The sequence below is a fragment of the Spea bombifrons genome, chromosome 5 (assembly GCF_027358695.1).
Source record: "Spea bombifrons isolate aSpeBom1 chromosome 5, aSpeBom1.2.pri, whole genome shotgun sequence".
NCBI classification, from domain to species: domain Eukaryota; kingdom Metazoa; phylum Chordata; class Amphibia; order Anura; family Pelobatidae; genus Spea; species Spea bombifrons.
Genome location: NC_071091.1, coordinates 4,607,882 through 4,618,933, shown reverse-complemented (window position 1 = coordinate 4,618,933; position 11,052 = coordinate 4,607,882). Strand labels below are relative to the sequence as shown.

The 11,052-nt window shown below is 38.7% G+C and overlaps 1 protein-coding gene across 1 annotated transcript in view; it reads left to right on the top strand.

Annotated features, from left to right (window-relative positions):
- The window catches only part of CSRNP1 (cysteine and serine rich nuclear protein 1), a 9,575-nt gene extending 1,574 nt beyond the window's left edge, over positions 1-8,001 (top strand). The window contains exons 2-5 of the mRNA XM_053468289.1: positions 4,850-5,027; positions 5,836-6,095; positions 6,240-6,536; positions 6,912-8,001. Coding sequence (XP_053324264.1) covers positions 4,850-5,027; positions 5,836-6,095; positions 6,240-6,536; positions 6,912-7,898 — 1,722 coding nt within the window. The 3' untranslated portion in view covers positions 7,899-8,001. The remainder of the gene's footprint in view (positions 1-4,849; positions 5,028-5,835; positions 6,096-6,239; positions 6,537-6,911) is intronic.
- Positions 8,002-11,052: the final 3,051 nt, after the last annotated feature.

Here is an 11,052-nt window from a genome sequence, read left to right as displayed (position 1 = left end):
AATTAATTAATCTGTTGTACGGGTGCCTTAACCCAGCACAATTCCTCCTTGTGAATGAACACATCTTCTGTGACCTCCCCCCTGTTGGTTGGATTCCTGCCCCCACTACTTCTCTGGCCTACATTGTATTCCGTGGGAAATCCTGTTATCTTAAAGGACAATCCGTATTGTGCGCTGGGCTCTGTGGATCTCGTTATGCGCCACGCAGCCACGCAGGTGTTTAATTGCAGAGGGGATATACTGAATCAACATTGTCATAGTCTTTTTCTGAAATTAAGCTTTTTTTTTTTTTTTTTTTTTATATTTACATTTTTTTTTTTATTTATTTTGTTTTTATAGGCCCAGGCAGCCAATAAATGTTTTTTTTTTCTTCTGATATTTGTAATCCTTTTTTTTTTTATTATTATTATTGTATTTATTTTACATTTTAATATTGGCCTAGGCAATAGTCAAGGTCTTTTTCTGAAATCGTTTTTTTTTTTTTTTTTTTTTTTTTATTAGCCAGGGGATTTTAGTTTTTATCATAAAAATTCTGTGTTGATATATAAAATGTTACAATAGCTCTTCCAGCCGCCGGCTGCCAGATCGCGTGTATTTGTGCATGTTTTGAGACAACCGGCTAAACCGGTTTTTGCCCGTAAAATAAAACACTCTTATTTAGCAACATAATTCACTATGAAATTGTCCTTAATGCAAGAAATTATGTAACCGGTTATAACTTAATATTCTTTAATAATATTGGTAGAGGGGGGTTTTCATCCCTACTTTCCCGTTAATAATAATAATAATTTTTTCCTATAATGAGTTTTTATTTGTTTTTATTTTTTTTAACGTGTGACTCTGGCCCTGCCCACTTACACGCGTGTAAACACACACTTTTTTTGTGTTTTTACAAAGTAACACTACCATTATGATCTTTTCAATTAATTCATATCTATTGTTGGGTAGAATGTACGCAATTCGTTAATTACCCTATAAATCAACCCCACCCCCCCACACGCTGCTCCAGGACCACCAGGTTGCGCAATGCCCTTTGTAGATAAGGATTATAGGTAATGGGATACAAATGAGACCGCGTTATCCTCAAACTGGTGTTTTGGGGGCCGAGAGTTGTGTTTTCTTATATTTTCTGGTTTGCGGTTGGTTTAGTAAGTGAAATGGATCCAGCCATGTTGGTCCAAGACCACATGGCATCTTCAGTTGACGTTGGTACCATGTCCAAGATACCCGAGTAGAGTCTCACAAACTTTTAGGACTTCAGAGATCTCTTATTTGTGAAATAGTTTGGTTGGGGATAAAAAATGGGAGAATGGAACCAGTGGGGTTTAATGTAGACCGACACGACTTTGGTGCTAGATGTTGAGCAATCACCAGGAGGTCAAGAGGATGTTCTGCTGACTGCTCCTTCTTTAGGCCTTTGTCTAAGAGCAAACAGAAGGGTGGACTTTGTAGGTCTTCATTGCTGAAGAGCACATCTCGTCTTGAGCGTTTAGTGAGGATCCCGCTCATTATGTTTACTGTTATCGGCAGCTCTGGCCAAGGCTCGCTCCGCCATCATTCCTGGGATTCCTCTATGTATGGGAAATGCCAGAAGCATTAGCGAGAACGCAAGCCCGGAATGACTTGTCCTCCTCCCTACAGCCTGGCCACACACCCATTATCAGACAAAAAGAAACGTACAAACGCTGGATGTTCTTAATGAAGCGCAAAGGAGACAATTTTTGTCCGGTGCCTACGACTTGGGGTGTTTTTGGGGTGTTCTTTCCAATAGCTGGCGGACATCTGGTGCGGAACCCCCGATTTAGTTCCCTATGGCACAGGTGTGTTTAAAAGAAACCAGGTGGATATTATAAACAGTGGACACACTGACCTTTTATGCAAATTAACTGCTCATTAGCATGGAGGGTCAAGTTGTTAAGAAGATAAATACTTTTAACAAAAAAAGGGGGTTTCAGACCATAAATGATCAGATTAAATGCACCAGATTTTTTCTTTCCTATTTGTGTATGTGAAAAAGGAATTTGTCATTTAACCCCATAACGTCCGAATAGCATGCCCCCTCCCCCAAAATAAATCCCGTTTGCACAACAGTGAGCGATGCGTCAGCCCCGGCCATCGTTTTTTTTTTTTAAATATTTTTTTTTCTGTTATGTTTTCAAAGTTCTTGTAAAAAGACGTTGTGGGGACGGTGCTGCCAAGCTGGAATTCCTGCGGGCTCACTCCTTCCACTCTTGTACTTGTTCAAAAAAAGCTGTTTTTAGTAAAATAGAGTAAGTTGCCTGAGCCAAGAACAGAATGTCTTTTTTGGCAATGACAAGTGGGACAGATAATTTTTATTTCAGGTTATTTAAAAAAAAAAAAAAAAAACACATAAATTTAAAATAAAAAGCCCTTGCAGTGCAGCAGAACGCTCACACCCACAGACCGGAATATTTTAAAGGGGGTACACTCATGCCCCCTCCCCCCTTTTATTTTATTTTTAGCGTAAATATAGCTATATTACAGAAAAATATTAGAGTTGGTTGTGGGCTGGCATTCTAAGCGTTAAATAATATGATTTATTGAATCCATGCGAGATTATCACAGGGCCCCCGGCTTCAGGGGGCCACAACAAGCCACACAAGCTTTTGGCCGTCTGCCATCCTTAAATGACCCCGCGCCGTTTCTTGGCCCGTAGGGTTTCTTGATATTCAGGACGGCCTTTACGGTTTCCTTAATCCGCGCGTCCTTTCTGGAAACGATCTCCGTCCACTTCATAAAACATCTGGCAGCGATTACTATGCATAATTCAGCGCGAAACAATGCAGAGCCGCGGACGAGAAAAAAAAAAAACGACCAAGTTTGGGGAATTTGTGAGGTCGACTGCGCTGACCTCATATTTGAAAGAAGTAAAGAGTTTTTTTTATGCCCCCCCTTCACATGTCTTCTATATAACTTTATTTATTTATATATATATATTTTTTTATTATTATTATATACATTTTTAATAAACAGGCCGGCCAATGTTACCCCAACCTGTCGACAATTGGCATGGTGTTCCAAAAATGAGAACCTTAATGACTTTTTGAAAGCCCCCATCCTTAAAATTTGCTGCATAAACAATATCAATTTATTTTTTTTTATTTATTTATTTTTTTTATTTTATTTGGGTTTTGTCTGATAAAATCTGGTGCGTGTAGTTCCTTAAAATCTTAATCTTGATCATCGGCCGTTTCTTGATGTCGGTTGCCGGCATTTAATAGGAAGCTCACCCGGGACTTCGGCGGATGTGCACTTTACCTTAAACGAGACGCCGGTGTCACCGCCGCGCAGGCTTCGGATAATCAAGTTGTAAATAATTAACCGGCTTACTGCTTTTTCCTTTCTGCGAGTTCAGCTTTAATCACCTGGCCGGTGGATGTGAGCAGGATGTCAGTTTGTTTGCTACTCTCTATTAAAGATGAAATATTGCTCTTTATTAAGCCGATTTTAGATCTGTTTTAACGTTATGCTGCTAGACTTTGGATTGGCGGCTATTCTTGATGCACCGGTGATCAGGGAAAAACGCTGTTTAATGGGTGGAATAAAACACACACTCTACCATTCAAAAGTTTGGGGTCACTAAGAAATCGCATTGTTTTTAACAGAAAAGCAGATTTTTGTCCATTAAAATAACATGAAATCCAGTGCAGACGGGGTTAATGTTGTAAATGACTATTGTAGTGGGAAACGTCTGATTTTTAATGGAATATCTTCATTACAGAGGCCCTTTATCACTCCCATCACTCCTGTGTTCCAATGGCCCTTTATCACTCCCATCACTCCTGGGTTCCAATGACCCTTTATCACTCCCATCACTCCTGTGTCCCAATGGCCCTTTATCACTCCCATCACTCCTGTGTCCCAATGGCCCTTTATCACTCCCATCACTCCTGTGTTCCAGTGGCCCTTTATCACTCCCATCACTCCTGTGTTCCAATTTTTCTTCAAGAGTGTTCCAATAACTTCCCAGGGCATGGCCGCTTTCTGAAGAATCCACCTACCTACCCCCTCTCACCCCCAATACATGTAACGTTGGCGCTCGTCACGCTGAAGGAAGTTTCTCAACTCCTCCAGTAAAAGAAAAAACCCATGACTTGTCACAATTTCTCGTCCGCCTGTCCATAAACACATACACACGCACACGCACACGCAGACGACTGAGTCACCCTGAGTCATCTTTCCAAATAATGCCTTTTGCCGTGATGTCTGCTTTTGCCCTCCTACATGTAGCTAATATTAAACTGCTACATCACTAGAATGTGCGTGCGTTATGCAGCCAGATCGTTTATCGTGCTCGTGAAAGTGCGTTTGTTCATCGATGGGCTCCTGACACGCAGGACAAAAGCAGCTTTTATCTCTGGAAGCGTGTGCCGCGCACGTCAACCTGCACTGGTGCAAATTAATATTTAATGGCAGAAGGATCAGGTTTTTATATATTTTTTTTTCTTATTCTCTGCTTGTTGTTGAAACGAGCAATAAAAGGATTATTTATTTATTTATCTATTTTACTCTCTTCTGGTATACAGATAGCGAGCGCCCTGGTATCTTGTAAGGGTTAATAGATCAGTCTCTGGATAATTATATAAACAGAAGTCGGTGATGACCGACAATTCCGATATTAGCGAAGGCGCGATGTCTTGCATTTTAATTTAATAAGCTTTTCTTAAATATGTTTCCCAATTCTTAGTAATCTTGGTCATTTTTTTTTTGTTGTTTTTTTGGAAAATGGGTATTTTGGTGCATTTTATATATTGAGCTGGTATATAGGTGTCCTTCTGGTATGCGTTTAAAAACAATTTAATCTGAATTTTTTTTATTTTTTTATTAGGTCTGTGATATTTCCACATCGACCATGAGTGGGCTGTTGAAGCGGAAGTACGAGGAGCTGGAAGATGACTCCACTTGCTCTTCATCTTCGTCACCATCCTCGTCTGCCACCTCTTCCGGAGGGGAATCTGACGAGGAGTATGCGTGCAGTCCGATGCCTTCGATTAAGGATTTCACCCGTAAGTGTCTCTTTTGCCTGCATGGCTGTCCGATGTACGGCCGTCTCTCCAATATCTAGAGTATCAAGTAGTTGTTTTTTTTTTTTTCTACTTCCTTATACATTTTTCTTATCTGCCAGGGACATCCAACATGCAGCTTATATCCACCCCTGAGTAGATCTCAAATGGTACACAACACGTCAGAAAAAAAAAAAAATAATAATAAAAAAAAAAAAAATAATCAAACCACCACTATATTTGGAAAAAAATAATACAAAGTAAATGATGTTCTTTAGGAAAATTTTAAAAATAAAAAAAAAAACTTTATACCTAGTAGCGGGATTTTTGGTTTTCTCACTTTTCGTAGTCTTATTACAGTAAAGGGGCTGCGCCTTCTCAATTGGTGCCTCCCAGATACTGCATGCCGTGTCTCGGCAGCTGCTATGCGCCTGCGACATGTTCTTTAAATAATACGCATAGTTTCCATACTTTCCCGGGTAAAGCTGTCAGCTATCCAGCACCTGAATAAACATAGAAAACTTTTCCTACTGGCTTTAAGAGTTGGACCGCATTTACCCCGCGTACACGCAAATAACACGCTCCGCTCTCACGTACTGTTCTGTTCTGGAGCACCAGTGTTACCAGAGGGTGGTAGATAAATGGAATGGCCTGTCATCAGAAGCGGTAGAGGCTAATACACTAAGGGAATGAAACCGATGTATGGGATAGACGTATGGCTTTGAGTCTTTACAGACGCGCTCAATGGGCCAGCAGTTCCTACCTGCCGTTTTATTTTATATAATTAAGAATGTCTTGTCTCCTATTGCAGCCACGTCCATCTTGAAAAAGGCAAAACGTGTTAAGAAAAACAATGTGGAGTTTGACAGCGTGCTCGTCTACTACTTCCAGCGATGCCAGGGGTTCACGAGCGTTCCCAGTCGAGGGGGGTGTACTCTTGGAATGAAGCGCAAGCATTGCTCCAGCAGGCACTACACAATGGAAGAGTTTTCCAAGGAGCAGCTGAATCGTCGGAGGGAGAAACTGAAGGAACGATTAAAAGAGGAGAAACTTATGGCTTTAAAGAATACGGTAAGTATCTTCTGTGACCAATTCAAAATGGACGCCAAAGGAAAACTCGTACGCAACGACTTATATTCATTTTGAATATGTGTTTTGGTTTTTTTTGTTTCGTTTTGATCTGTAATTTTAACTTCTCCTCTTTTTTTCTTCCAGTTCACTATGAATGGCACCATTGAGTCCGAAAAGGCCAATAATCTCACTATCGACGACATCTGCGATGAAGACATCGATATGACTGACGGAGAGGTTGAAGACGGCTTCTGTCCTCGCATGTACCCCGCCAAGAAACGACGAGCTTTGCTGAAAAGTGAGGGAGTGAAGAAGATAGACAAATCCGAAAAGCACGAGCTGAATGAGATCAGGAGGTCGAGAGAAGACTGCGGTTGTGATTGCGTGGACTTCTGCGAACCAGAGACCTGCAGTTGTAACCTGGCAGGAATAAAGTGTCAGGTCAGTTCCATTAACAGGAAGGTTTTATGCACCAAGTTCCTCCTTGTTTACATCACGATGTTGCTTTATCTCCATTCCTTTTTCCTTGGATGGTGGTTTTGACTGCTTTTCGCAGTTTCAGAATCGAAGACACCATTATGTCCGCATTTTAAGACGAGTAAATTAACGGAACCTCGAGTAATAGAATTTTACTCCGTGCCTCGAAACAAAAACTTGGGTTGTAAGGGGTTGGCACAAATATAACCATAAATTAACATGGAGTCCTCACGGCGCAAGTAAAAAAGCATCTTGCCACCCAGCGTCTTCTTCGTCAATCCTGATGCAACAAGGTCTACCTTGAGTAACATATTTTCTTTTCTCCTGTTTTTTTTATAGAGAGATCATTCAACTTTTCCATGTGGCTGTTCGAAGGATGGTTGCGGCAACAGGAACGGAAGAGTTGAGTTCAATTCGTCCAGGGTTCAGACCCATTACATCCATACAGTCATGAAACTGGAGCTGGAGGAGAAAAGCCAGAGTAGCGAAAGCAACGACGAAACGGAAGACTCTTGTGGGGAACTGCTTAATCCGTTCGGGTATCCGCCAGCCGTAAACATCAATGAAGAACGGACCGTCCCTACGTCCCCGCCGCCCTCCTATCAGTTCAGTATGAGCTTGGATGCCGCTGGTGAAAACAGCTGCAGCAGCGACATAACCGACTTCTCCACCTCGTCCTGCCACAGCGAAGACTCCGAAGAGCCATTTGAAACTACCCCTGACAAATCCCAGTCGGATGTTGACGATGACTATCTGGCAAGGATTCTTCACTTCAACGACTCTGAATACGAGGAGAGCAGCAGCGACTGCCAAGATAACTTAAGCTTTTTCCATTCTGCGGATTTCTTCTGTGATAATGTTTACGACGCTCTTTCGAGAACAGAAAAACCAGCGAGCGGGACCTTCTCGTGCTCGTTATCAAATGTTTCCAAGTGCATGGATGAGAACGCAAACCAAGGAGGTGATTGTTCTGTTGATAGAACATCTGTAACCACCTCGGTTGACTCTACGGTTTCTGGAACACACACAGAGGCACCTTTGAAAACCTATCCCGATATCAACCTTTCCTCCGATTGTTTTGAACTTGCCTACCCGGATTATAATTTGGGACCTCTTTACAACTCTTTGAAGGAATATGATCACTCGTCGTATCAGCCAATTAATATCCCTGGCGTGTCCCAGAGCTCAGACTCCCATGCAAACTTTCTGGAATCCTTAATTGGCTCGTCCGAATCCATTCCCGATACGCTCGTCCCTTTCATGGATAATCAACTCCTGCTTGAAGATGCCTTCAAGTCCTCTTTCATGGAATCTCTCATAGTCTAAAACATATTTGGGTAACAGACTTTTGTGAATTTATACATATATTTATGTTACAGCAATTAAATGGAAGGAATGTTTATAGGAATTTATTTATTTTTTTTTTTTTTTATTTTATTTTTTTTTACACTCCAGGTAAAAAAAAAAAAAAAAAAAAAAAAAAAAAAAATTAATAATAATAAAAAAAATACTTTATACGAAAACATTTTTTGATGGGGATTACTGCCGGACACAATTTGTTTACCACGCATGTCAATTTGAACAAATATTTTTTATTTTTTTTTTCTCTCTCTCTAAGCAAATTTTGTATATAATTTATGGAAAAATTCTTAATCTTTGCAATGTCTGAACAACCACGTGTTAACAAAAAAAAAAAAAAAATGACCAGGCAAGGAAAACCTTTAAACTTTACACTTTTTATTTTATTTTCAAACTGTATTTATTGAAAAAGAAAAATCCCTTTTTGCATAAGTAGTGTGCACTACTTGGGTTTGCAAAAAGAGAAACAAAACTTCTTTTTTTTTTTTATTTTATTTATTGCAAATTCCAGGAATTACTCGGAAGCTTGAATTACCATGAATTTTATTTAAATGGGAAATACCTCAGATGTATTATGAGTACAGTCATATTTTTTTCATAATAGATCTGCATTATTTATGTAATTATTTCAGTCCTCTCTGTGCAATATTACAACAGTGACACTAATCGATTTTGAATAAAATCTTTAAAATCTAGAATGTACCGGAAAAAAAAATATCCTAAATATTTTGCGTGCCGGGGCTAATTTATTCTACAAACTGTTCTGTATCGTAATACAGTCCGCAAATGGTCATACTATGAGAAAATAGTGTCAATTACCAGTATATATTTTTATTTCATTATTGCGCTTCCCCCCTCCCCCATCTATCAAATAAGCCATATTATTGGTTGTAAGAGCTGATCTATATTTCATTCACTATTAAATTATTTTCTTATTTATTATTTTTAGGATTTGGCCATAAAATGTTGGTTGCCTCTTTTAGAAAGGGCTAGTTAACAATATAGGGTACGGTTTGAACAACATATCACCTAGAACAGACACAGAGCCCCCCCCCAAAAAAAAATAAGTGTTCCTTATTGTAATTGCTTGATTCATTTTATGAACATTGTATAGTAGGGACTTTTCCTTATAAATTACTATGAACACATGATATGGCAAAGAATAACCATTGGATTATTTATTGCATTAGTATAATTAATAGCTTTTTTTTAATATCCAGTTGTATTTAAATGGGACTTAAAAAAAAAAATAAAAAATTAAGCTTTAAATTCCAATATGGATATTTAAGTAATAATGTTAATAGAATGGACATTTATGGAATCTTTTCAAAAAAAGTAATATACATTTTGTAAAAAATATATATATATATAATATAATTTTTTAAATATTTTTTGAAAACTGAGACCAATAGCCATTACATTGACATTATTGCTGCTGTACAGAAATGCCAGCTACTAATGTGAAAGCCACAAATTAACCATTCAACAACAACAACAACAAAAAAAAAAAATCCTGTCCAATACCCTAAAACTGCTGTCGGGTTACTTTTCCCTTATTTATAAATACGATCACCATGTTTTTGGTTTGAGCCATTGGTTTAAAGCAGGGCAGCAAAGAATCCAGTCCTAGTGGTCTGCAAACAGTCCATGTGAATCCTGAGCCTGAGCAAAAGTAGTTCAATTGATTTTTAATTGAGATACCCGTGCTTAAGCTGGGATGTCCAGAAATTGCGGCCCTGGGGCACTGGATCGGGGCACCCCTGGCTTAAAGAGTGGAACTTAACTGGCAACTGTGAATACAACTATCCTGTATGCCCTACAGTGGCCTGATTGGCAGTTTGTTTTAAATCGAGGTACCGTGAGCATCTTCATTGTTTGTGTTTAGTAGTTTTCACAACTCAGGGTTGCTTGTTAAACGTTGATTGAGGGTTAGCATCGACTATTGTGGTGCCACCAAACTTGGGTCTACGTGGAGGAGCCAGTTCCCCAACCTCTCCCATAGATGTCTTTTGTACTGCGGGAAAATGATGGGAAATGCAGTCCATTGGTTGGAGAGATGCAGGGACTTGAATAATTTTTTTATGGCATGTTTGCACATGTTTAGTAGTGAGCCATTTTCACCAATGTTCCTCAAATGATCACAGTCAGGAAAGTTCTGCCCTTGCTATGACATTCAGCATCCATCCTAGCGCCTATGTGTTGTACCAAAGGTTAAAAATGCAGAAAATGTGTTCATTGTGGTACATAACATTTGGTTATTTAAGTAATTCTACACGTAAGTGCCTCTGCCCGCGCTACCAATGTGTGCCGGTGACATTTCTGTATATGGATATCTTTATGAGTTTAAAAACAAAAAGTAGGAATGTCTTATTTAACGTAATTTATTCTGATAATTCTTGCCAGCTTTTGCGGTCGGAGTCCTGCTTTTGTCCAGATGGCTCCTCGCAATAAATCTGGTCATTCTTGTTAAGAAATTGCAGGTCCTGAGCCATAAATCCTTGTCGGAAATATGAAATCGAGCCCTGCCCTCACCCTGTAGGATTCTGTGATTTGAGGACCAGCGATAAATAAATGTAATATTTGTCGGCAAAGTTTTTGCCATGCGTTACCAAGAATCACAGTTCTACGATTGATCTATTTTTGAAATTTGTACAATCCTTATCAATGTGACAAAAGCACATTTTTTTTTTTTTACTATTTTCTTTTATTTTATTTTTTTTTTTATTTTTTTTTACTATTTTCTTTTATTTTATTTAATTTTTTTTTTTTTGCTACCAGCTTTCAAGATGAAATTAAAAGGGTGAAAAAATTAGTTTAACGGGCATTAATTTTGACACGACTAAGATTTAACTGCTGTCCTGATTTCTCATTGGAAATTTTAAACACCTTGCAACTAACCTAATATTTATATATATTTTATATATATATATATAATATTTTTTCTGCGTTGGACTTGCGATGTGAAATGCTGGCAATAATTATCTGGTACTTTCTTGTATTTATTGGCACTAATAACATTTTGTTACAACATTCCTGGATTAAAACATATTTAATTTAAAGAGAAACTCAATTTATCCTGCATTCATAACTGCATTTTATTTATTTTGTTTGTGCCAAAAAT